This window comes from Emys orbicularis, chromosome 4 (genome assembly GCF_028017835.1).
Source record: "Emys orbicularis isolate rEmyOrb1 chromosome 4, rEmyOrb1.hap1, whole genome shotgun sequence".
NCBI classification, from domain to species: domain Eukaryota; kingdom Metazoa; phylum Chordata; order Testudines; family Emydidae; genus Emys; species Emys orbicularis.
Genome location: NC_088686.1, coordinates 12,563,931 through 12,591,633, shown reverse-complemented (window position 1 = coordinate 12,591,633; position 27,703 = coordinate 12,563,931). Strand labels below are relative to the sequence as shown.

At 45.6% G+C, this 27,703-nt stretch overlaps 1 protein-coding gene across 1 annotated transcript in view; it reads left to right on the top strand.

The window, feature by feature from the left end:
* ARMH4 (armadillo like helical domain containing 4) overlaps nt 1-27,368 on the top strand; it is a 105,938-nt gene extending 78,570 nt beyond the window's left edge. The window contains exons 5-7 of the mRNA XM_065404248.1: nt 20,221-20,252; nt 26,935-27,069; nt 27,300-27,368. Of these exons, the coding sequence (XP_065260320.1) occupies nt 20,221-20,252; nt 26,935-27,069; nt 27,300-27,368 (236 nt within the window). The remainder of the gene's footprint in view (nt 1-20,220; nt 20,253-26,934; nt 27,070-27,299) is intronic.
* Nucleotides 27,369-27,703: the final 335 nt, after the last annotated feature.

Genomic DNA, 27,703 nt, shown 5'->3' with positions numbered 1-27,703 from the left:
CTCAAGGATTGAACTCACAACCCTGGGTTTAGCAGGCCAATGCTCAAACCACTGAGCTATCCCTCTCCCCAAATGTGAAATTCCCTCTCCTTCTTTATACCCCTTTCCTCCAAATCACGGTGACCTGAAATGGAGAATGGACTACATTCACTGCTGAACCAATGTGAGGTTTAAGGTCCGACATGTCACAATCCATGAGTGCTAGAAACAGGAGCTTGATATCACTGGGTTGGAGACCTTCAGGATTTCTTGGTGGGACACAGACTGCTTGCTTCTAGCTCTGGAAGTTCTAAGATATTAGACTGTATAGTCATGGTATGTTTATGGATTGCAGAGCTTCTGTACTTTAGGGTACTAAAGCTTTTAAAAGTCTCTTGTTCCTTTCCCTGGTTATGTAGGACTCATGTTACTAAGGCTGACTTTACAGGTGGAGGGATAGAAAAAAAAAATCTCTAATAGATCCCTAACTCCCCTTGAATTCCTGTCTAACTTCTTTAGATTCCTTTGAAAAATACAGCCATAGTGATAATGTGGTGTGGCATCGGGTTTGTATCCACACTAGTTTTGGATCCCCTGCAATTCACCTTTTATACCAGTGGTTCTCAACCAGGGATACGCGTACCCCTGAAGGTCTGCAGAAATCTTCTAGGGGATACATCAACTCATCTAGTTTTACAACAAGCTACATAAAAAGCACTCGCGAAGTCAGTGCAAACTAAAATTTCATACAGACAATGACTTGTTTATACTGCTCTATATACTGTTCACTGAAATGCAAGTACAATATTTATATTCAAATTGATTTATAACTATATGGTAACAATAAGAAATTTTTCAGTCATAGTGTGCTGTGACACTTTTGTATTTTTATGTCTGATTTTGTAAGCAAGTAGTTTCAGTGGTGAAACTTGGGGGTACACAAAAGAAATTAGACTCCTGAAAGGGGTACAGTAGTCTGGAAATGTTGAGAGCCACTGTTTTGTTCAACATCACATGTTCTTTCTATATGCTTTTCACTGGAACCCTTTGTTTGACGATTTCAAAGTGCTTTGCAGACGAAAATACCCTGTGGGGTGAGTAATGATTATACAGTTGGGAATCTCAGCTACAGAAGAGAGTTTGTGACTTCCTTGTGTTTGCATAGCAAGTCAGTGTCAGGAGTCAGGACTCATGGGTTCTTTCACTGGCTCTAAGTGTGTATTTTAGTAGATATTTATATTTGCAATGTTAACATAGGGAATGTTCAGCAATGTAATATCTGTTATGTACTAAATGTACAATGGGAATGTGAATATTTTCACAGTGCAATAAAAATAATTCACTATAACAGACCAGATTCTCAGCTGGTATAAATCAGCAGGGCTCTAGGAGCTGGCCCAGTTTACGTCGGCTGAGAATCTATTTCCGTGTGCGCACCCTCGTAGGTGGTTCACATTTCAGTAAAGTAGCTTTGCATTTAGTTTCTCGGTGCATCTATTGCTTTGGTACATGGTGTGCCACCGTAAACCTTAATGATACAGCATATTAGTACCTAGTGCCCGTAGTCTGGAATGATGTGTGCTTGATGTACAACAAAAGTTGAGCTGGATCACAAAACATACAGAAAATAGGTACTTTCTGATCTGTGTGTGTGGGAAAAAATCTGTTTGTTTTAAAAATCAGTAACCTAATCGGGGACTACAAACAAAAAAATGCCTTTATCCTAAACATATGGTTATTGGATGGTGACCTTACAGGCAGGGCCGGCTCTAGGCACCAGCAAAACAAGCTGGTGCTTGGGGCGGCACATTTTTAGGGGCGGCATGGCCGGCGCCAGAATGCCGCCCCTAAAAATGTGCCGCAGCCGCCCTAGCTCACCTCCACTGCTGCTGCCTGGGAGGGAGGGGGAGGTCCCGAGCGGCCGCGGCGCGCGAAACAACTGTTTCGCGCGCCGCTGCTCCCCCTTGAGAGCCTGGGAGGGAGGGGGAGAAGCGGCGCCCGCGCCGCGGCCACTCGGAGTCTCCCCCTCCCTCCCAGGCTCTCAAACCTGGGAGGGAGGGGGAGTTCCCGAGCGGCCGTTTCGCGCGCCGCTGCTCCCCCTCCCTCCCAGGCTTGAGAGCCTGGGGGGAGGAGGCAGGGCTGGGGATTTGGGGAAGGGGCGGAGTTGAGGCGGGGCCGGGGGTGGGGTAATTAAAAAACGGGGTGGGGGGGCGCGGCCAAAATTGTGTTTGCTTTGGGCGGCAAAAATCCTAGAGCCGGCCCTGCTTACAGGTCAGAGTTAAGTGCCCTAATTGTGTAGTTCCGTACCTTAGCATGTTTGGATTTCTTTTAGCTCTTAGCTTAATTTCCTGGATTTGTAATGCTTATTTTAGGGGATAATGACAATATTCCTGTACTCTCTTTTATTCTTACGTCTTAAGAATGCTGATGAATACTCAACTTTAACTCCATTTTAATGTCTTCATCTCCAGACAAAACAAAGAGGTGGTGGTAGGATTGAACCTAGTTGGCAGGTTTCTCTTAGCATCACAAAAGCAGCAAGTCTGCAGGAGGAATTGAAAAGAGGAACGGGCATCATCTTTGTCAATCAGCTCATGAAGGCTGTTCCATGCAGATAGGTCATGGGGGAGTGGGGAGGGGAATAGAGGGGCGGGGTGGGGAAGAGAAGCTCAAAGCTCAGAGAGGCTGTGGAAGAAGCAGACAGATGGGGTGACAAGGCTGATATCATATGTGGAGCAGCGGTGTGGCTAGGAATGGAAATTTGGATGGGCCCCAACTTTTGGGTGGTCGGGCAATGACAGACTGTGCCATCCGCTGGCCATGCCGGCTGGCTGTGCAGCCTGGCCGGGGCGGGGAGCGCTGATCCCTTCGGCTGCGCCCTGACTCTGCAGCGGCGGAAGAGAGGGAGCCGTTGCCTCGTTGCGGGGTATGGGCTGCTGCCCTTCAGCTGGGGGCTCGCATCTCCTGCAGGCCGTACGGCCCCTGTGTGGGGTTGGCTCTGGCTGCACTGCAGGGGCACGAACAGGGGCTTGCCTGTGCACAGAGCTTGGCCCGGACTCTGTACCGAGTTGCCCAGCAAAGTGCATCCTCTCCTGGGAGCGCTGCAGAGACCAGCCTTGCCGTTGCCACTGGACGTGCAGGAGATGAGCCGTGCAGAGATGCTGCTGGCCAATGGGCAGTCCCTGAGCACCTGCTAGCTCAGCTTCTCCCCCGATGCCACGCCCTGTTCCTAGCCCTGGTGCCCCCAGACACAGGGCTTCACCCGCTGAGCTGGGTGTGCGCATGGGGCAGCTCAGAAAATGGCAAGGCAGAAGAGAGCGTAGCTTTCTCAAGGGCTGGCGCATAGCTCCGTCCTGGATTTCTGGTCCCTGAGTGATTCTCCGGGCTGCTGTGCCAGCACCACACCCCTGCTCAGATTTGGGTGGGCCAGGATGCCACCCAACCCCACCTGTGGCCACGCCCCTGATGGGGAGTAGGCACTGGGCCATGTCATGAGAATACATTTAGATAAGTAGGATGGGGCATAGTTTTGTAGAGCCCTGAAGGTGATGAGAAACTTGACCTTAATCTCATGGAGAAGGCAGTGCCAGGAGGAGGACTGATGTCAGATCAATAGGCTAGGAAGGTGGTCTCAGCTGCTGCTTGCTGTATGAACTGGAGGAGGAAAGAGCAGGACTTAAATAGATTCTGTAGCTTCTTGATCTTAGGCCGGGTCTACACTACAAACGTGCAGTGGTATAACTACGCTCCACACTCCTGAGCGATGTTGTTATCCCCACCTGACCCCTGGTGTAGACAGCACCGTGTCAATGGGAGAGCTTCCCCCACCGACCTAGCAACCGCCTCACAGGGAGGTGGATTCACTGCACTGATGGGGGAAGTACTCCAATCAGTGTAGTAGCGTCTTCACCAAAGCGCCACAGTGGCACAGCTGCAGTGCTGTATGTGAAGACAAGCCCTTAGATAATTTATGGTCCCCCATCACCTCGGTATCTGAACACCTCACTGCCTTTTCCCTCCGAAGGCCCTGGTGAGGCAAGGCAGTGTTGTTAGCCCCATTTGACAGGGAAGTGAGGCAGAAACAGACTGAGTGACTTGCCCAGGTCACTCAGGAAGCCTGTGGCATAGTAGGGAATAGACACCAGGTCTCTGGCTAGCACACCCTAACCATTAGACCACACTCTGTCTCTGGAGAGTTTGTAGTACTCTTTGATGGGCGATGAAGGCTTGGATGAGAGTTCTATCTGTGTGGCCAGAGGAAAGTTTGGCTCTCTAACATTAATAACAATGGTATTGTTCAGATGTCTGTAAATATTAGTTTGGTTAATTAGAAGCTCACACTGTGAACATTTGTCTGAAAACTTAAACGATAACCATCCACTTGACATTTGTCTGTTCATCCAACCGTTCAACTCTGGTTTAACTGGGTATGGAGGGAAATAAACTTATAATTATTATCAAATGAAAATATTTTTCTATGCGGATTTTTTAAAACATGCTGCCTCCTAGCAAAATACCATTTTCTCTGTTGTTTATTTGGGTGATTAAGTACATTTTCATTTTTTTAAGGAAATTGATTTGACGCAGCATCTTGCCATTAACTTGTCAGAGCTGAGCAGATTGAAGAGAAGAGCATTTTTGTAAAATTGTCCTCTGTAGTCTCATAAAAACAAGTCATTTGCCTCAGAGAAAGAGGTGATATCTGTAATGTAATAGGACAGATCCTTTTGTGTCTCTGGATTAGTTTAAAGTAATCTTTTTTATTTTCATCCTTTAAATATTCCTCTTTTGTTGGGAGAAAATAATATACTTGGAGATTTGTGTATGGCTCTGTGTATACAAGCGGAGGATGGGTGAGTGGGTGGGTGTGGAAGAAACAACTCTAGTAAATTACAAAGTTTTGTGTGTGTAACAGAGATGTAAGAGCTGCATTAAAGAACACTAACAACCAGTTTTCTAACTGAAGACAAAGGCACTTTTACACATGTAACTGCTTTGGGGATATGATGTCTCAGCTGTAGTAAATTGTGAATTATTAACTTAATGGGGGCAGGCTCTCTCATTCTGGCTAGAAGTGGGGAAATCATTTTGAATGACCAATACATTTAAACATTTTACACTTTGGTTTGCTTTGACCGTTGCTGGCCAATATTCTCTTGGTTTCCTTGTGCTCCCCCATCTGTCTGTCTCCATCTGTTGTCTCTTGTCTTATCCTTGGTCCCTGCTCCAAAGAGCTTACAATTCATCTTTTTATTCTGTGTCTGCACAGTGCCTAGCACAATGTGATCCTGGACCACGACCCAGGCTCCTAAGTACCATGGTAATACAAATAATCAATAATAAAAACGAATTAAATTGTCTTCAGAGTTGCACCTTCATTTCTGTGCCACAGGATTGTTTCCCATCCAAATTCATGTTGATGTGAATTGCAGGTAATGGCAACTGTTAGAACAAAATATTCTGATCTCCTAAAAATATTGAGTTAACCAGCAGTTTACTGACTTCTGAGAACAGTAACCAGTGTGCATTTCTTCCCGTATATTTCATGTAAAGAACTATAGATGTGACTATTGGTATAACTGCTTAATTGCAAGCTGCAAGTACTCTGGGTAAAAAAAATATATTATCTTTACATATTACTGTAGTGCATAGAGGTTCCAGCCCAGGATAGGGGACATGTGCCAGGTGCTGTGTACACACTCTGGCGACGTCTACACTTATAGTGGCATGTAGAATACAGGCACTACACATGTAGCTACACGCTGCAGTGAAAGGCAAGCTGTGTCCACACTTGTCACGGCAGTGTGTAGCTACATGCAGCAATGACAGGCTCCAGCAGCGGGACATTGCTAACAATAGCAGTGTAGACGTGGGAGGCACTGCTGAGGTGTGCAGAGAGCCATGTAGGGTATATACTTTGGGGGTTCAGGCATGTAGGGCACTGTACTCGCTTTAGCAGTGTAGACGGTGAGGCACAGCTTTTTATACCCGTGCTAGCTGGGCGTGCAGTGTCAGTATTCTGCACTCTTCCATAAAGAGTCAAAGGAAGTATTATTATTCCCGTTTTACAGATAGAGAACTGAGGCACACAGAGAGTAAGTGACTCACCCAAGATCACATAGGAAGTCTGTGGCAGAGTCAGGTTGTCTGAGTCCCATTCCAGTTCCTTAAGACCATCCTTCACTCATCTGTCCCCAAAGTCACTGTGTTTATGTTTTTTCTCCGACACTCATTAGCATCAAGAAGATGACATAGCTCTTGTCCAATGCCAAGCTTTGCGTTGTCCATCCTGTTCCTGGGATGAGCCATACTGCAAAGTGAAGCCGATAATGGTCTGTTTGAGTGATGCAGCTAGAGAGCAACATGTTGTACAGTACAGAGCCTTGAAAGTCTCCCTAAAGGGAGCTGCAAATGAAGAATTGCTTTAGTTCCTTTGGGCCAGTTTTCATGGTCCAGGGGACTGGCAAAGGGGTGTGAGGCCTTTCACATCTAGGCCTCATTGTAAAATCCCAGAGTCATTATCTCATAGCTTTTTGATGGTTGCCTTTATGAAATGAGTCATGTTTCAGTCCAGCTCCTATCAGATGGTTGTCTACATTTAAGAACCACCTCCCTCATCACAACTGGTGCTAGTTGGCAGTCTTGGCAGAGAGGCCAAAGGTGTGAATGGGCTAGGGTTGCCAGTTTTGGTTGGATGTATTCCTGGAGGCTTCATTGCATAGCAGCCTTTAATTAAAGATTAATCTTTAATTCCTGGAGACTCCAGGACAATCCTGAAGAGTTGGCAACCCTAGAATGGCCTTGTAGGTGTATCTCACCCTATTCCTGGAGAAGGCTTATCGCTTTGCACGCTAACCTTTTACTCCCCCATTTTGGGGCAGCCAAGTGCTTTCTTTGAGGCAGATGATTATCCCAGAATGCACTTAGCAATTTCACCCTTGCAGAAAGCGTAGCACTGCTTGCAGCCCTGTACAAGCATTTTCTAATTTCAAACAAATATCTTTTCGGCTTCTGGCTGGAAGCCTGGCAGCTTGGTGGATTTCCCTAGCCAAAGTCTTCTGGGGACTTGTGAAATGAGGGCACAGTATCAGTGGGCACAAAAATGAAGTATAGAAACAAACCTCATGACTAAAGCCTGGTTCAACCAGGCCCCATGATACCATAGGGTCTGGCTTGTGGACTTTATACCTATCTCAGGGGGAGAGATGCCAGCCCAGTATCAGACAAAGCTTAGGAAGTCAGTATGTTCCTGCAGAGTTTCTGAGGTCTGCCAGAGTTGTGCTGTGAGGCTTAAAAGCTACCTGGAAAGTTCCTGGATGGGTCTTCTTCAAACCCTAACGCTTCCAGTAACGCTTATGCACTGCAGGGCTTTACCCCAAGTCGGAGGGCAGGGTTAAGAGATTCTATAGGATTGCAGGAATAGCTGGTGGCAGGGACAGCCTGCAGAATTTAAAAGCTCTGAGTCCACTGATCAGTGAGTGAGCAGGGAAGTAAAGTGTGACATGTCTGAATGTGAAATAACTGGGGGTGGCTCAGAGCTGTCACCATGAGTAGCTAACAACATTTTGTATTGTCAGGATCTTAAGACGTCAGCCTCTGTACTTCCTGCCTGAGCTCCATTTTTAGGTTTTTTGCCTGATGCCCTAATTCACCAGAACCTGGGTGTTTTTAAACTTTAAAAGTCTTTGGATGCCTCTGACTATTGATATTCAACTGGGAAAATGAATGAGCTGATAGTATTTCAGTCCCTGAAGCTATGCCTCTTCCATTTTGTTTCATCTACTTCAGGAAGAAAAAGGGGGTTTGTATATTTGAACCCACAGAGGACTCAGTCCTGTCGTCCTATCCCAGGCAGAAATTTTATTCATTTCAGTGTTGGGTTTGAGTAAGGGCTGCAGGGTTGGACCCTAAATGACCTTTACCTATGGGCTGTGTTGAACCTTTCAGAACTCTTGGTTTTGACACTATCTGCTACTATGGCTTTGGGGTATATACCTGGAGTTTTGGTGCTAGACTTTCAACACTGGCCTTTAAGATTGTGGCTGAGTGTTATTGAAGTGTGGGAGTTGCATGCACATTTAATTGTCAATGAAAAGCTTGTGAGCAGAATTTCAGATGTTGGTTTTGAAATCGTGGCCATGTATAATAATCAGGGGTATAACTTGTCCGTCCTATGACTGTAAAAATATAGTTATTTGGAGATGACAAATGTAAAAAATAAAAGCGGATAGAACAAGCACATTGTCAGTTTGGTTTCTATGCTATGTAAAGCATCAGGGGCACGTGAATGACGGAGGAGACTTCTGTTGCTGTGAGAGCCGGAATCAATTTATTAATCTTCACCAGAAGGTAACATCCTAGGATGGGAAATGCATTTTCTTAGTTGGGGAGGGGAGAGGAGGAAGGGAAAGTGAACAGAAATATTAGTCTTTTTATCATTGCGTTGGAGTGGATAATTAGGCAATTATAGTTATTACAATTATTAAATGTGGACAAAGCAGGAAGCCCAGAGGATTTACTTTCCAGAATTCTGAAGGGAGCAGCGAGGGAAGCCGGAAAAAGCCTTTGGCAAAGCGATTTGACAGTTCACTGTGGATGGAGTTAATACTGGAGGTCTGGGGTGTAGCCAATGTACTGCAGCTCAGATTTGGGATAACACAGAGGAGGGTTCATGAAACCAGGTCAGTGAATCTGAGTTCGTTTGGATGTGGAAAGTATTGGGAACAGTGAGAAACATGATTAAGGGCCACATATGAGGATTCGGGGGAGGAAATTATAATTAATGTGCTTAGGTTATTTTTATTTTCCTTGGGAGCGTCCTTCAGGCCTCTGTCTGAGCCTTACTTTATCCCACTTTAACCCTACCCTCAAGGCTATATTGCAGTCATCATCTTTTCTGGCAAAATGAGGCTGGATAAGACTTTTCAGACTGTCATTCTCCACAGTTGGTGATAGGCATTGACGCATGTGAAGTACCCGTTTTCCAGAGCTTGTGTACATTGCTTACATTCGGAGAGATAGGCCAAGGTCCTTAAAGGTATTTAGGACCTTAACTCCCCCTGATTTCAATGAGTTAGGCACCTAAATACTATTTAGGATCTGGGCCCTACAGATTAAGGGCCGTTCGCGTTAATGGAGCTTCGTCAGCGTTAATGGAGTTATGCGGATTTACACCAGCTAAGAATCTGGCTCCAAGAACTTTCTGAGGTCTGAGTGTTACTGATAGATGGCACTAAAAGAGAGGACATAACTTTTGCTGGATTTCAGGAAGCCTTTTGTTTCATATCATGCAGTTCCTTACAAAGTAAGAGAACATATCGCAGACAAAGGGTTTGCTGAGTGAATGGAGTAGAGGACATTCTGCACCTTGCAGAATGGGGATCATTAAAATTAAATCTGAACACAGAAGGCTGTTGAAAAGGGCAGAAGGACTGTGTTTATTTACAGTGTTTAATTTATATCTGACCAATGGAAAGTTTAAACTCATTTTAGAAAGGAAGGGAAGGAGACAGCTGTTAAGGCAGTGAGAGTTGGGTTGTCTCGCTGGGGTTTATAATTAGAATTGGGGCCCTAAAGATGATCAAAAAACCCCAAACATGTTAAAATCAATCAGCTTGATTCGGTCCCTGGGTTTGGGCAAAATGAACTCATCTGAATTTCTGCCCAAGCCCAAATGCCCTCAGTTTGGGAGTGTTTCCCTCCCCACGTATACCTCTCTGTGGCTGCACGGGGCAAGCAGACTGCAAATCACACTGTGATTCTGTGGCAGAAATTTAGATTTCCTGGACCACGCCATCCCTGGTATAACTCAGCTAGAAGTCAAAGTAGTAGTAATAATATCTTCGAGATCAATCTATTTTAACCCGGAATGACTAATTCTTTGTGTGTGTGCCCGTGTGAGAGAGAGACACACACACAAACACTTCAAGGTGCAATCCAGACCAGCGAGGGGCTGTGTCACCACTTGACCTGCAACTTGGGGTGCCTCACAATGCTTTGCTGCTGTAGCTCCCAACCTGGACTCATCCCAAATAGCCAAACAGCATACACTCTGAGTGTCTGTATAGCCACACCCTTAGGCCAGCAATTCTGTCCCCAGCAGCACACCAGCCACACTTGGGCTTTCAGCAGCATTGGTTACTACATGCAGGGTCACCCCAACACATTTCCAGTCCTTTATTTCCCCCACCCCCACACAAATGGGTGTTCCGCACTGCGCAGCCCTCTCCTAGACAGTCCAGATATATTGGGTCTGTTGCCCCTCTACAGTTTGCCATTTAAATGGAGTTACCCACACAGCACTGGATTAGTTTTGATAAAAGAATAAAACAAGTGTATTTAACTACAAAGAGATTTTTACGTGAGTACCAGTAATGAGGCATTAAAGTCAGAAATGGCTACAAGAAAAATAAAGGGAAAACATTTTCTAAGCTTAACATACTAGACTTGATTCAAGGTACAGCTCTTACCATATGCTTCCAGCAACAGGGCTGACCAAATTCGAGGTCAGGATCTTCTCCCAAAGTCCAGAGGCTGTTTCTTTTGTCTTAAGTGAAAAAGAGAGATGAGTAGAGAGAGAGAACTTGGGGTGTTCTTTGTCTTACCTTTATAGTCCAGCCTCCCTTTGAGTTGCATTCCTCAAAGCAAAGTTTATTCAAATAATAAAGAAGGCAGCATGGTGTCTGGTGGTGAAAGATGTTCCATGCTGTTTCTTCTCACTTCTGTTTGCTGAAATGCAAATTTTCTTTGTCTCCTGTCTTCCCCCCTCGCTGTCCGAGGACTTTGTTTACAATTTATATTACACACGTTCCTTTGTTTAAGACCTGCTTGACCAGTCCTGCCTAATTGATGGTAGTGGGGTTGAACATATGCCACCAACATCATTTAGAGGGAATTTATAACTTTATATAATATTGCTACACACATTTCATCATATTAGTGACCAGTGAGTTGTTAGTTTTCAAAGGATACCTCACAGGGCATATTTTGTACAAAGGTTATTACAATAGTGTGTCGGGTGTGAATACAGGGGTGCATTCGGTCAGTGTGTGTGTGTGTGTGTGAACTATATTTACCCACTTTCATTCTTACGGTTGGTATTTATAGCCACGCCACATGCCCTATTGAGATGCATGTACTTCAAAAAGAGAAAAAAGTGGGGAACTGTTCCACATTTCACCTCCCCAAATTCTCAGGACTCCACAGAGATTGAAGATGGTATGATCCAGAATATGCTGTCATACAGTGTTTGAAGGGATTAGGAAGACTAAGTAGCAGTCATCATTTGTCACTTTATGTAAGGTACATTCAGTGCTTTTTTTCCAAGGCCTAGGGCTCAACTAAACAGTCCTCTCCTTTCCCCAGCCACCCCCCTTCCCCTGTAAGTTATTTTTGACAAAGTGTCTCAAAAGCACCACTTTCAAGGGCTCTCCACTTTCATCCCGGAGCACTTAACAGGCGGTTAGATGTGATTCCTCTGGAGAGGGAGTGTAAGAGGAGCGGACTCACCCCTGCGGCGCCTCCTGCTGGTGACTTCTGGGAATTAGCTCTTCCAGCATCCTGGAGCACCCTCTGCAGGCCGGTGATCCACCTGTCCTCTTCTTCAGGGTTCCTGTGTTCCTCCCAGGACCCCAGTGCCCCTTGCTCTGGGTGCTGCCCCCTGGCAGTACCCACACACTAGGTCTCCCCTCCCAGGGGAACCCCCACCCACTATCCCCACCTTGCCTTAGCACTAGGCCACTGCCAGTCACCAACTACCCCCTGCTCCCTGGGGCAGACTGCAGTATAGGCCACTCATCACTGGCAAGGGGGGTTTGGACCTGCTGCCTTGGCCTAGCCCTGGGCTGCCCTCTGCAACCCCCAGTACCCCTTGGCCTTCCGCTAGGCCGCAGCCTGGGGCTATCCAGGCTGGAGCTCCCCAGCTCCTCAGCCTGTCCCCAGCCCTGCTCCACTCAGGTACGCTGTCTCTAGCTTGCTGCAGCCAGGCCCTTCTCTCTCTGCACTCAGAGAGAGACTGCTGAGTGTCTGGCTGCCCTGGCCTTTATACGGCCAGCTGAGTCTGTTTGGGGCGTGGCCCCAGCTGCAGCCACTTCCCCCAATCAGCTCAGCCTAAAAGCTGCTTTCTCCAGCCACAGCCCCCTCTGGACCGGAGCGGGGTTACCACCCCGCTACAGGGAGGTATTTGGCATGTGCTTTGCTTGGTATTGTTGGGGGACCAAAGTGGTTGCAAGAATTTTCTGCTAAATAGAGCCCACTGTGAGCCTGAGGCTCCTTTTACTTACCCCACCCTGAACCAGGAGCAGTCCCACAGAAGCCTCTGGGGTAGAGCCAGCGAAAGAGAGGGGTGAATCGGGACCTGTGGGTAGAATTGAGAAATGGTGCATCCTTTTATATAGTACAAAAGCATCTGCCTCAGTTAAATCCCTGTACGCTAACTTGGACTCTGATCCAACAATCCATTGAAATCAATAGAAAAACTTACATTAACTTCAGTGGGCTTTGGATCAGGCCATTAGACACTCTAAGCCCTACTGACACCTGCTCCACTGACGTCTAACTGGGACACTTGCACAGCATGGAACTGGAACTTAGACTTTCTTCTGGCTCCTAGGTTTGCAAATTACACCTACTTAGACACAGGAGTTGAGCCAGTGTAATTACGACCAAGGGAGTGTGTAAGAGGAGCTAACATCGACCACCAAGCACGTCACTTCTGAGTATGGTCCGTTATCTTTAAAACATCCATTCTAGAAAGGAAGAATTGACAGTATTGCCTCAGTTCGCTGGTATAGAATTAATTGCCTCTCTCTGGACACACAACAGAATTTAAAATTGACCCTAATTGATTAAGCAGGATCATGTCAGTAGTCCTGAATCATTAGCACTAGCGAATGGTGTAGGGTACCAGCTGCAGTATGTACTCTGGTTTAGGAAGAAAGGTGATAGAGCTGTAGTTCAGACTGTCTGCAAATGTGGTCAATAGTTCAAACATCATTTATTTTTTTTGTACAGAGCTTTCACTATTGGCACCTTCCATTGAATAATTCATGTGGGATGTACGTTGCCAGAGAGTCTCTTCAAAAACTAAGTCAGAGTTCGCTTCCAAAGCTCCTTTTCTCTTCTGTGTTGTAAATCATATCTAATCTCTCCTGTCTATAAAGAGAGGCGATCAAAATATCCTTGAATTTAGATCAATGACGTCTTTATCAGAGCTAAGTTTGTTTCAGTGGATTTATCCAAGGTTCTTAGCTTTCCCAAAGCTTGTTACATTTTTATTCGAATCAACAGAACAAGACTTTCAATCTGTAGTACTTGTTTGGCCCACATCTCCATAGTATCTGAGCACTTCACAATTCATAATGTATTTACCCTCACAGCATCCCTGTGAAGTAGAGTATTGCTATTATTCCCATTGTACAGATGGGAAACCAAGGCACAGAGAGATTAAATGACTTGCCCAAGGTCACACAGGAAGGCTGTCATGGAACAGGGGATCCAACTCAGGTCTCCCAAGTCCTAGGCCAATGCCCTAACCACTGGACGACCATCTGTGTGTACCTTGTAAGCAGTGGACAAAAGCATCTGCAAATATTTGTTTGAATGTGCAAACAAATTTTGATTCAGTATTGTTCGTGACACTTCATGTGCTCGTTGGATCAAGTTAACCCATGCAGCAGGCCAGCACAAGACTAACGTGCTGCCATGTCCCATGCTAACTGCTGCCATGTCAAAATAGGCCTTGAAATTGGAATTTTAGTGTTGTCTAGGCCTTGAACAGGGCAAAATTTCACTTTCTGCATATTTTCAAGTGCCCTGACTTTACTAGCACGAATACTGGTGGGATGTGAATGATTTGCTCGAATAAGCAAATATTTGTGAAAAACCAGTTTTGAAATTCTCACTGTGTTGATCAGACATAAGTTACACACAGTTCTGCTCCCTGATTGGATGGCTTGCCATATATCACTAACCCACACTGCTCAAACTGTGACTATTACTGTCAGACGTGCAAGTCAGAATCAATGCTTTCTTGGGTAGTTACCTTAGTTACACACAAATTACATATTTCAGAGTGGTAGCTGTGTTAGTCTGTATCAGCAAAAACAACGAGGAGTCCTTGTGGCACCTTATTTTAATGACAGTTGCATAAAATACATTATATAAATTACTGTGAAAATTATAAATTATGCCGGGAAATCTCATTGCTGGCCTAACTCTACTCCCACTGAAGTCAATGGTTCAGACTCCCCGTTGAGTTTGGCCGACACTGTGAGCTTCTGAGAATCCCTCACTTGCATATTTAGTTCTAGTATGCTCAGTTTGAGCAATCTAAAGACAAAGAATTATTCAGTGCAGAAATTTGTAAATGCAATCCATCCACGTGTTGCAATCTGTTCAGACATTTTGTGAGCAGGAGTTAGACAAAACTAGTTTAATAAATTGTCAGAAATTATTTGCTAATCTCTAAAAGATTTAAATGACAGTAACTAGTGTTCTCAAGGTAGATTTCATTTTCATGTGAAGATATTATCTTTAAGGTTCCCCTTTTAAGATCAGGACAGAATACTAATATTTTATGAATAATTATGTATAATAGAGGCTATATTCACATATATAATGAACGGTAGCTAAACAAACTGCACCTGCTGTAAAAACAGTTCTCAGTCTTACTTTCCATATTTGTGTATTCAAAATAATTGGACAGTACATGCTTTTTTAATCACAACAGTTCTGTCATTTTCCCCTTTAGTGCTAAAATTAGTTTTATGTATTGGATCACAATAAAATCAATACTTTGTAATTCACTATAATCCACAAGTTAATGACAGGAAATTACTTTGAAAATCCCAGTCAGTGAAAGGGCAAGGACAACAAGTGTTACTGATGTAACAGCAAATAAACTGTCCTAGGGCATCACCACATGTTCACATGCTGTTCAGTTCAAAAACTCTGTGCACGCCGGTGGACTTCATGGTCTCCAGAGTCTGAAGTCAGCTCATCTACATGGGACTGTAGAGGCCTTTTGCTGGGCCACTTTATTATTTATTAGTAACTTGAACACATACTTAAATATATTGCTGAACTGGGGCCTATTTTAACAACAAATGGTCAGTGCATAAGGCAAATAGTGGTCCATGTCTCAACGTACGTGTGTCCTAGAAGACATCCTAGTATTGTTTTGAAGAGTGAGAGAATGAAGCAAGCTTTAATATTCTTTGAAAGTAGGGATTAGAATGTTATACTATCCTCTCCCCAGTGGAAGTATCAGTCTCCTATATAAGAATTGTTAAAAATATTCTTACATTAATTGCTGCTTTAGAGATGCTCAATTGTTCTTTTACAAGGAAGTAGGTCATTCTATTCATGAGATTCCTACTGCAATGTAATTATTGTGAAAAACAGAACAAATGGGTTTTGTGCTTAACTTGAATTAAGGCAAATTTAGCATAATTAGCTCTAACAAGCTATATTTATGTGTATATATCTACGACTTCCAGCTAAATCTTCAAAATGTGCATTGAATTTTATTTTGGACCTATAACTATTCCAATACAAGTTTGAGAATTCATCAGACTCTTACTGCATCTAGCATAGGAAACTGGAATGGACAAATAATAGTTTAGTTAATTAAGAAGCTCAGTTCTTTTATTACTTTATGCAACTTTAGCAGAATTTACTTGAAGATTTGCCATATGTTTTTCAATATTTTTGTTTTTTAAATAGAATTTCCCCATGCAATGGCGTCGGTCAGATATCACCTGCTTTCTCTTTCATTTTCTGTTCAGTGAAATAGAAGGAGGTGTCACAGGGTCACGCCTCACAGCGGCTTGACAGCCACAGCAGGGCCACTCCTTCAGTGGCTAGTGGAGGGACCCAGGCCCGGCCACTACTCCAGGCCCCAGCTCAAGGACCCTACAAACAGCAGCTTCCTGCTGCGTCTTCCTTCCTGCTCACTGTCTCTATTCCCTGGGCCACTTCCCTGCAGCCTCAGTTCCTTATGCTCCTGCCTCCAGCTCCTTTGTCCTCTTCCCAGGGCCTCGACCCTGTAAGTCCTGGCAGCCTGTCAGGAGCTCTCCCTAGCTCCCCCGGTCCCTGCTAGCACCTGCCCTTCCCCAGGTGCTGGTCTCTCTGTAGCCCTCTAGGAAGCCAGTCTTCTCCCTAGGGCTCCCTGCAGCAGACTAACTCCCTCTGGTCTGCAGCTTTCTTTTATATGGGCCGACTGGGCCCTGATTGGCTGGTCCAGCCACTGCCCTAATTGTCTGCAGCCGCCACCCTAATTGACTGTTTCCCCTGCAGCCCCTTCTTTGGCTGCCTGCCGCTCAGCCTCCCTTCGCTGGCTTTAACCCTCTCAGGGCCAGTGCGGGGCACATGAGGCAACAGAGTAGTATTTCTCCTTGACATGCAAGTGAAAGTTACACTTTAGTTTTACCTGTAGTAGCACAATGCAGGGAGTATAGACCTATGTTTTTCTCTCCGTATTTCCCTTGCTTAACTTAATATTCAAAAGGGAATCCAATTCAAAGCAAGCACTTCTTAAAGGCTGTTGAAGACCCATGAATGGGGCTGGAGAAGAAGGCATCTGTGTGTGTGTGGGGGGGTGCGTGTAAGTCACAGGGTGTATTTGCTTCTGCTCCAGCCCACTGGCATAAGTTAGAACAGTTCAGTTAGATCCTGTATATGCCTCTTCCTGATCGAAACAACAGTGTGACTGTGTACTTGTCGATTGCCACATTTCTTCCATGGCTGCATTTCAAAGTGTGTGTGTGAGACTGTGTACCCTGTATTTGTTTAGGTATGGAAGATGCTATGTTAACAGAAGGTATTGTTGATTATTAAAGGGGCACTATCCAAATTGATCCAAACCTTTAAAATTGGCTTAGTTTGGTTTAGTAATCATGACAGGGTTTGGACTGGATCTTATTTCTTCCCACTCAGTTTGTCTATCCCTATTTTTATCTGACAGATTTAAAGGCCATTCACTCTTGTCCCCATTGCTATGCCCTCTCACCCACCCATGTAGGCCTGGCACAAACAATGAAAGAAAACAGAAGTTAACAAATGACTAAGCATGAATTCATATGCTAGTAAATGTTAGTAAACAAGGCTGCAGCTGCAAAGTCATCACACATGACCCTTAATATTTCTTTATCTACTACCTGCTGGTTATTTACAAGGCCACTTGTGAATTTCATGCTTTGTCCATTGTTAACCTCTGTTTTGTTACATCTGTTTTCTTTGTTAATGCAAGGCCTATAACCCATAACATTTTGATGCTGTAAGCCTCCTTAGACTGTCTTGTAAAAGTGCTTTCAGTGGCGCTCTTTTAATATGCCAACAGGCACTCTTTAATACTGCAAGTGAAATCTTTGAAGTGATGCCCTATAGGGATGTATCCTTTATAAATCAGGTATCTCTCCATGAAGGAAATGTGTCAGATTACATTTGGGATCTAATGTAGCTTGGGGAAAGTATTACCTGAAAGAACACCCATCCATCCAAAATTATGAACAGATCTAATCTCTTCCACAGTGAAAAGTGGATCCTTGACTACTGTTTAAAACATAATCACTGTACATTGATAAAAGAACTGTTTTTCACTAGTCCACTGCCTCTTACCTATGAGAGAGACATCCATATAAAACGATGGCAGATGTCCCAAAGGCTAAGTATTTTGTCTTCAATGCCCTGTGGCTGAATCTAGCAGTGCCAGTAGAATTAATAAATGGTGCTCCCACTGTTAATCATTTTCAGTTCTTTGCGATTATCTTGATGTTTAACTCCATAGTGCATGACACGAAGCAGGGTTTAATTCTTTGGTATGACATGAGTTATCTTAACTCTGAAACTCTCAGCTAGTGATAGCATGAACTTGCAATGCATTTGTAACTAAACCAGAAATCCCTTGGGAGGATACTCCCAGTTCCAATAAAGTCCCATGACTGACCTAATGAAGTCCCAGACTGGTGTATTGCTCCACGTGGGACTGCATGTACTCCATTCCCTAGGAAAGAGTGTAACAAAAGTCACAAATCCAGCTGCCATAGCAATGAACCTACAAGGGGACAGCTCGTCTAGGAGTCACCAAACAGACCAGTGCTGGTGCAGCACCATGGAGAGCTCCTTGGATGTCCCTTTGCCACACAGCAGTAGAAGTCTGCAAAGTCTTTTGAGTCCTCTCACCAGCACACAGCATTCCCGCAGCTGCTAGTTCAGCGCCTTCAGTGGTAGCAAGAGCAGACTGTCTAGTGTAGAATGTTCACCAGTGGCCACAGGTGTTTTAACCACCATGTCTTCTAGGCTTACTCTGAGCAATGGTAAGTAATACAGTGCTGAATGCACCAGTAGCTGGTCTCCGCTCGTGCTCCCACCATTTCTGCGATCAGTAGAATTGAACTAGTGGGTACAACAGTGGGAAACATTGGGGGAGAGGGAAGGAGACTGGAGCAGGCCCCTTCCCTAAGGGGCCACATTTTAAGAGCTGTGTGCACCAGATAGTCCTGCATAACCCTGCATGACCTTCCTGTAATTGGATAGAAACAGGGAATTATCTAGTTTGTGCATGTACAGATGACTTGCATTTGCAAATGTGAGCAGCTGGCTCAGAAAATAGCTTCCCTTTAGTCTGATAGGTGGGTCTTTGGTGAATCCAACCTTCCTGGGGCTGAGACTTGAACTGGGGGCACGAGGGTCTGAAATCAGTAGCTCTGGTATTTCAGCCAAAGGCGAGTATCTAACTCATGTCACTAGTGGCTGCATCCCTATCTGCTTTACCGGTTTCTTGTCACAAGAGGGCTCAGCAACCTCCATTTGTTGCCAATGAACATGCTGGGAGCACAATTTCAATCCAGTAGAAAGCTGAAGAAACTTCTCTATGGTGTCTTGAATTAAGTCAGTTACAGGAGCAATGCAGTAGCCAGAGGACAGGTGCTGAGCACTCCGCATGCATCTCACACATTCCTTCTACAGCAGTTGTGCAGTATTGATGAGTTTCTCAGCAGTCCCTAGATAGGAGGGGATTTCTTTTTTTGTAACAGGGACCTGGAGTAGAGACTAGCTGCTATGAGCATCTGAAAGGCAGAATAAAACTTGTGGAGAACAGGAATAATAGACCATTCAGAGAGCCTGTTTTCAACATGTGCTTTTCAAACATGGATTCCCCTGTATTGTTAGAAGGCAGGGCCAGTTTTGTTTGCCAAGGGTGGCCAAAACTGTGACTTTGACTAGATTCTGTTTTTGAATGACTCTCTTGGTTATTTATTATTACTTTTTAATAATAATAATAATAATGAATAATGAATAATGACTTGTGTAGCATTGCAAACATACACAACGCTTGGCAAAATCTTACAGAGTAAGACACATTTCCTGCTCTGCAGACTCTTCAATCTAAGGGACAAATTGTGCCCTTTCTCCTTTGGATGTGTGCAGAGTTGTAGGGCCTGAGCAGATTTCTCCAGGGCAGATGCCGGCACTCTGCCTCAGGGACTGCTTGAGGGAGCATGCTGAATAGTGCTCCTGAAACCAGCCGGTGAAAGGTGTAGCGTATGTCCCTTCCAGCACCAGAGGCCAGCAGGTGGGCAGTGGGGACTCAGACCTGTCTTCACTCTCACCACAGTACTCAGGGGATGCTAGGTCAACATCCTGCCTTGATCACACATAGCTGGAGTAAGAAGACCCTTGAAATGCTCTCCCATTCTAGTGCACCCACTCTGGACAAGCCAGAATGCAGCCCTATGCATAAGAGCTGTCTGTGAACCCAATGGGGAAAGGAGTTTTCAGTCTCCAAGATAAACGTACCCTTTTACAGAGAAAAGAATCCTTCTGAATGGGAGAGTTCAACAGAAGCAGACAGCCACACTGCCTGGAGAATCTACAATCGACCACTCACCACCAGATTTTTCCCCATTGCAAACTCTATACACAGGCTGGGATGAGGGAACCGAACGTGGAACATTAATCTTTATCTTCTTTTCTTTTTCCCTCTTGAGTCCAGTGAGGCCCGGATCATGCAAAACGATGCCAGTTCATCTCCCATCAAGCAGAATTTGTTAAAGTTTCTTTTCTGGCTGATTTGCTGCATTCTGTCTACTTAATAACTGAGAAAATATGAAACCTAATGAAAACCTTTTCCATCTGTCAAGTTTATTGTGGCTATTTGTAAACAGCATTGTTACTTATGTTATATTAATTAGATACAAATTATGACTGCATTCATGTATTTTTTTCTTCCTTATTTTTTAGTGAGAAGCTGGATGGAAAAGCTAAAAGATAAGGTAGGAAGCTCTTTATTTCCCTTGATTGATTTTAAAGACAATTAAATTTGGACTTTTGGAAAAAAGAAGTCTAGACGGGTGACGTTATTTTGGGGGAGTTCTATGGGTCACTGAGGTCTGGCTGCATAGCTTCTCTTTCCTCTCCTTCCATTTCCTGGTTCATGAGAGGGAGGGAGCATTTCTCTTTCCATTCCTGGCTGCTGGAAAGGCTGAAATTTTTTTTCTCCCTCTTTCCTTCTTGTGTCCCTGGAGGCCTGGGAAGGGTTCTCAGTTGCTCTGCTCTGTGGGAGTAGCACTGCCCTCAGGCAGGGAGGGTGCCTGTGCCTAGTGCTGTTTGCTCTACCGAAGATTGAGATGACGTACCCCCATGAACATGCACTTCTAAAGCACAGGGGGAGTGTGACTGTTTTTAGGATATGATAGTTTGTGTTCCCTTGTCCGAGTGCAGCACCCTTCCTTGGTACCACTCACGTGCCTGTTCTAAACCCCTGCCCTTCGGATTGCTGCCCGACCTTCCTCCCCTCTCCCTTCCGGCCTGACCTCCGCTGTGAATCCCTCTCCCAGCACAGTGTCAGGGTGTGTCTATACTGTGTCTACACCCGCAGCTGGCTCAGGCTGCGGGGCTGTTTTATTGCAGTGTAGACTTATGGGCCTGGGCTGCAGCCAGAGCTCTGGAACCCTCCCACCTCAGAGGGTCCCAGAGCCCAGGCTCCGGCCTGAGCCAGGATGTCTACACAGCAATGAAACAGCCCCACAGCCTGAGCCCTATGAGCTCAAGTCAGCTGGCCCGGGCCAGACGCGGGTGTCTAATTGCAACGTAGACACACGCAGAGAGAGAGCGCGTGCAAGAGAGAGTTGTCGGTGGACTCAGGGAGGACCTCTTCCACCAACTGCAGGGTGGGACTCAAACAGCTTCTCAGACATTGCCCAGGGAGAAATACAAATTTCGTAATGTTGTGAAGCGATTGCAATGTTATTTCAGTGATAACAAAGAAACGGAAACCAAAGAAGAATAAATCAGGTGGCCCCTGGGCTTTAAAACACATTTTGTGACTCACTAGGGCTTAGAATCCCTTTTGGCAAGACTAGAATGAAAGCTCTCAGGGCCTGGACCAATGATCAGAAGGGGAAAATAACACTGATCCCTGAGTCCCAGCAGTTCCACTCACCCCCACCCAGCACCACCTACCCGAGCCCATCAATGTAATGGGGGAGAAGGGATCACGATAGCGGTTTTCCTGGAATGGCGTGTGTGAGGGGATTAAGGTGAGTTTCTACCTGTCCTGTGTTGAGGTGCTTGTCTGCCTGTACTAGCGAGGAGGTCCAGTGTGGGGCTTTTAGCAAAGCATCTTAGCCTAGGACTCAGCCAGTCCACCCCAAGACACTCATAATGGGAGTGGGGAGGGGGGGAAGGAGAAAACCATCTTCATGATGAAAACAAAGACCAAGATTGAGTGTCCTGAGTGACTGTGGCATGCACACAAATGTGTCGCCTGCTAATGCCAAAGCTACCCCAGTACATTGCACTGACTTGGTGTCATTTTTCTTCTCACCGAGTGTATATCTTTCCTTTTTCTCCTCCTGGCACTTCCCTCTCCAGCTTTTTCCTTTCCCTGTTGCAGACGCCTGTGCACTTTGCAATTTCAAATTGGAATTGCTCTGTTCTTTATAATATCGATTGAGCCTGTTGCAAGGCTGGTGCCATATTTCATTACTGTGCCCCCACCCAGGCTTTACTGCCGTTGTTCCAGTGTAAAAAAAAATCGGTTAGCATCCATATTACGGCGGGATTTGCCTCAGATTCACAGACATACATTCAGATTCACACATACAGAATGGGAAGAGACTGTCTAGGAAGGAGTACGACAGAAAGGGATCTAGGGGTTATAGTGGACCACAAGCTAAATATGAGTCAACAGTGTGATGCTGTTGCAAAAAAAGCAAACATGATTCTGGGATGTATTAACAGGTGTGTTGTGAGCAAGACACGAGAAGTCATTCTTCCGCTCTACTCTGTGCTGATTAGGCCTCAACTGGAGTATTGTGTCCAGTTCTGAGCACCGCATTTCAAGAAAGATGTGGAGAAATTGGAGAGGGTCCAGAGAAGAGCAACAAGAATGATTAAAGGTCTTGAGAACATGACCTATGAAGGAAGGCTGAAAGAATTGGGTTTGTTTAGTTTGGAAAAGAGAAGACTGAGAGGGGACATGATAGCAGTTTTCAGGTATCTAAAAGGGTGTCATAAGGAGGAGGGAGAAAACTTGTTCACCTTAGCCTCTAAGGATAGAACAAGAAGCAATGGACTTAAACTGCAGCAAGGGAGGTTTAGGTTGGACATTAGGAAAAAGTTCCTAACTGTCAGGGTGGTTAAACACTGGAATAAATTGCCTAGGGAGGTTGTGGAATCTCCATCGCTGGAGATATTTAAGAGTAGGTTAGATAAATGTTTATCCGGGTTGGTCTAGACAGTATTTGGTCCTGCCATGAGGGCAGGGGACTGGACTCGATAACCTCTCGAGGGCCCTTCCTGTCCTAGAATCTAGAATCCCAGGGGATGGGACTTATACTGGGGCTGATTTTTTTTCGTGCTACTTTATATTATCTAGTAACACTTTGTTCCAGTTCAAAAAAATAAACACCCCAAAATAAAATGCTAAATAAAACCACTCACTCACCCTCTTGCGTCCTTTTTCCTATTGAGATTCCTAGTAAGATTTAGGCTTAATATTTTCTCTTCTCTGCTCAGAACTGCATTCCTGAACCCCTTACTGCCTCCTGTCCCAATTCTCCACCAGCCCATCTGATCTCTGATAGCTCAGGCCCTGTGCCGAAGGGAGCGTGCCGTGGTTCTGCGCGAATGCTGCGTGGAACCGCTTTGGGAGGCAGGGAGCATGTAAATGAGCCATCCATGCAATCCTGTCTCTGTCCTCCCTTCAAGGGCTGTGGAAATGCCACAGGGCATGGGCAGATAAGGGGTCACTAAACTGATGTCCCCTTTCCTCTTTGGTTTTGGGGGGCGGTGGTTAGATATCATGGGAGTGTCTTCCCCCTCTTCCAAATGTCATGAGGGGGGTTCTTTACCCCAGTTAGCTCTATCCCACTTGCAGCCAACATGTAGAGTGATGCCCTGTGTGGCCTCTTTAAGGTCCTATGTTGTTGACCCTTCCAAGCCCTGTGGAATCAGGCAGGCCCTATTCATGTGCAGAACCTGCCAAACATCACCTTCATGGGAGCAGTCAGGTTCCACCCCCGGGGCTGGGGGCAGAGGAGTGGCTACACAGCTGCCCCTGAAGTGGGGTTTCCCATTGAGTATACATGCAGCACTCCACAGGCTAGGGTGTGAGGGAGTAGGGCCTGGATTTAGCCCATACTGCGGGCATTTGGATACAGGACCCTGACACAATTGCATGAGGAAGCTCTAGAAAGGAGCACAGATTTGCTAGGGTCATGGCTGGCTAGAGAATCAAGATTCTGACACAGAACAAACACAGATTTCTGGATTGGAAACCATGCCTGGGCTAATGCTAACAGCAAGCGTTTCAACCTCCCCTCGCAGTCTGCACTCACAGCAAAGTTCCAGGAATAGAAATGCCCATAGTGTATTAATTAGGTCACACAATTAAGGCACCTTAATTAACTCTGAAACTTAGCCATTCAACTGTATTCTTCCTAACCTCCTTTTGCAGTCACTTTAAAGCAGGCAGTTGTCTTTCCTTTTGAGTGAGGCTACATTTTCAAAGAATGCACACGCAACATGCAGTAATGTGCCATTAAACAACCAGTGAATGCAAACAAACAGCAAACACATTCCTCAGGCCTTGGGATACAGGGATAAAGCTGTTACTATGGGAAAAGCCATTCCTGTACCAGACAGACAAAGTGGGTGAGGTAATATCTTTTATTGGACCCTCACCCACTTTGTCTTTAATATCCTGGGACCAACATGGCTACATTCCTGTAACAGCTCTGATAAAGCTATGATATTAAGAGGGGTTTATGATGTGGACAATGTATAAATCAGCTCTCACTAACAACTTCTTTCTCAGGGGAGAGTATGTATTTTCATTCTCCAGATTAAAATCTAAAGGCAATGCTTGCCGAATAGCTTTTTTCCACTGGATCAGTTTAAACATAGGTCCTGTCGCCGCCCTGTTATCATGTCCACAGCACCTCCCTCCCCATTGGCCTGTCTGAAGCTAGTACAGAGACCTCCTCCGGGGCCAAATTTTTCAGCCAAAACATTGTCTTGGTGGAAAAAGCCGATTCAGGTTGACCAGAATATTCAGCAAATTTGTGTTGATTTTGGTGACTTATTTCAGTTGGGGAAAAAAATCATGAGTTTTGTTTTGACACCTTTGATCCAAAGCAACTTTTTGTTTCAAAATTACCTTCAATTTTAATTTTAAAACAGGGTAGGGAGACTTGAAATCAAAACGAAACACTCTAGTTGAAGCATTTTTTCCTGACTTTTTGATTTGTCCTAAATTTTGAAAATGTTCAATTTTGGGTTGACCTGAAACAATTTTTCTCCCCAGGATTTCCAGCAAACTGAAAAATCCATTGTTTGCACCAACTTTCGTAAGCAGTGCAGACTCCCTGCCAATGCTAGTTTGGCCCTCATCGATGTGGTGTTCTCCTTATTACAGAATGGAGAGCTTGTATTTAACAGCCTAATTATTTGTATAGAGGTATTAGCAGGAGCGCCGCCAGCTTTTCTGTCGCCCTAGGTGGCGGAAGGTCCCGCCCCGAAATGCTGCCCCCCACAAAGGCGGCGGAAGGTCCCGCCGCCAAAATACCGCCGCGGTCGCCGCCCCCCAAATTGTAGCACCCTAGGCAACCGCCTAGGTCGCCTAATGGGTTGCGCCGGCCCTGGGTATTAGCCCAACAATGAGCGCCCACGGCAAGCCAGTGTGTCCTGCTCTCTGCAGTCCAGAACCCCGCCTTCCAAAATGGAGGATGACCATTATTCTCTGCAGCCATATGTTTGCACGACAGCCACTCCACACACTCGTGTGCAGGGCCGCCGAGAGCGGGTTCGGGCCCTGGTGAAAATTTTTTTTCGGGCCCCACAGCAAGGGTGGACCGGCTAAACAGGCCCGACGAGAGGGGTGGGAAGCTGGGCCCGGAATTTTTTCAGGCCCCCCAGCAAGGGCGGACCGGCTAAACAGGGCCGATGGGGGGTGGGGGAAAGCCGGGCCCCCTTCCGGACCGTCGGGTCCCGGTAATTTGTACCGGCTTCCCCCCCTTCTCATCGGCCCTGCTCGTGTGGACTCACATCCCCCGACATCCTTGTACAACAGCAATTCCTCACACACACGCATGTGCGCGCGCACAGGCACAGACCCACCCTGGCAGATAAGTGGGACAGAAGGCCTTTGGGTGGAGGGCGACGTTAGCCCTGGCTGAGTGGGACTACAGTTTCAAAGAATGCATTTTAAGCACACAGCAGCGCACAATTAACCACGCACCAGGGAGTGCAAAGAAATGGCCGTGATTCCATAAGAGAACTGAAGCTCCTGGCCAGTTGTTCCCTACCCTGAGCTCACGTAAGCCCAGGCCCCTTTATTTCTGTGCTCTGATTTAGGCACACCTCATTTCAGGGGTGTGGTGTTCAACATGCAATGGGACTGTTGTCGTGCCCGTCAAGGCACACAATTAGTTATAGACATACAACATAGGCTTTTTTCTCTCCCCCACTCAGTCACCTGGTAGCAGTGACACTGCGCAACCTGCCCACAGCATTTGCAATCCAGTGCCTCATTTATTTCCTTTCTTAAGAGTATGGAACTGTGGTAACGCTTGTCAAATCCTGCGTTTTTCATTGTCCCTGTGCAGCCATTGGAGCACAGCTGGTTACAGGCTGGAGGTGAGCGAAGAGTCATTCCAACTCTAAACCCCAGCCAGCCTTACAAAGACAAAGGGGCAAATTCACACTGACCTACGTAGGTAACTCGAGGGATGTCAGTGGAGTTGCAGCCAGTGGTGACTTTAACCCAGAGTTTGTAATGGAACTTGACCCTTTCGAGGTTTGGCTCAGGCAGGGATGTAAAACACGTGAGGGGGTTGATGTTGTCTGAAACTCATTCAGTCTGTCCCTAATCTTCAGATCCCACAGTGCTGAGCACAGTACAAACACCTCAATAGGCCAGGTCGTGCAAAGAGACTCATCTTAGGCTATATAGCAGATTATCTTGCTTTCACTAAAAACTGATCGGGGGGGGGGGGGCTGATTATCCTATATCTGCCTTCTGCAGCATTCTTACACTCTCCTCTGAGGCAGCTGGCTCTGGTTACTATTAGAATCAGGAACTGGAGTAGAAGGATCTCGGGTCTGATCCAGTCTGTCAGCTCCTATGTTCTTATGCAAAAACTGAGGCTGATACATGTGTATATCTGAAGGCTAGACCATTTATTTCGTTGTGTCTCCATGCATTTTAAAAGGGATAATGATACCGCTCCTATAAAGCGCTTGGAGAGCTACTGATGAAAAGCACGATATAAGAGCGAGGTGGTGTTATAAATAGTTCTGAGCCCTTCCCACTTTTTTCAGGGGTGGCTGTGTTTGGGAACATACTGTAAAATGAAGCATAGAAATATACTGCGGTCTTACGCTAGTAGAAAAAGGACCACCTTGAATTGCTTGCCTCTTTAGTATTGCTGTGATTGTCTCCTTTTCATGTAGGCGGGATACATGTCTGGGATGCTGGTTCCTGTGGGGGTCGGTATAGCTGGAGCCCTGTTTATCCTGGGAGCGCTCTACAGCATTAAGATCATGAATCGCCGAAGGAGAAACGGCTCCAAAAGGCATAAAAGAAAGGTACAGCACATGTAAAGAAAACCCAGATCTGCTCTCCTGACCACTCTCCTGTTCCCATTTCTGGTTCATAAAGTAAATACAAGCTAATTGTGGAGCATCTTTGTGTGTTTGGGTTGGAATGGATCACTGCTCTAGATTATATTAATTATAGCAGGGGAGGGCGGGTGAAGGAATTGAAAGTTTTTGCTCCTGTCATTGAATCTGTGCAATGTTTCTTTTCTTTCCCTTAGCAGAGGGAATTTAACAGCATGCAAGATCGAGTAATGCTCTTAGCTGATAGCTCTGAAGATGAATTTTGAACCTGACTGTGGAGCCGTTGTGATTTCCAATGACTTTTTCGGGGGCAAGGGGAGAAGAGAGCAAAAGGAAGGCGTTTGTGCTGCATCACTGCTATCAGCCACCACGTGCCACTGTGTAGTGGTTTTTACATCCTGGCAAAACAGGCATGTTGTATTCTAAATGTAATGCGCAATGATGTTTGTTTTTACACAGTAGTGAGATTACACAGTGCACCTCATTGAAATGCAGAATACGTATTGTTACAGCTGGAGCCGATACTAATGGATGATGACTTTGTTTTGATCACAGTGTAATATTTTTGTTCCAGCTGATGGTAACTAATCATAATTATTGC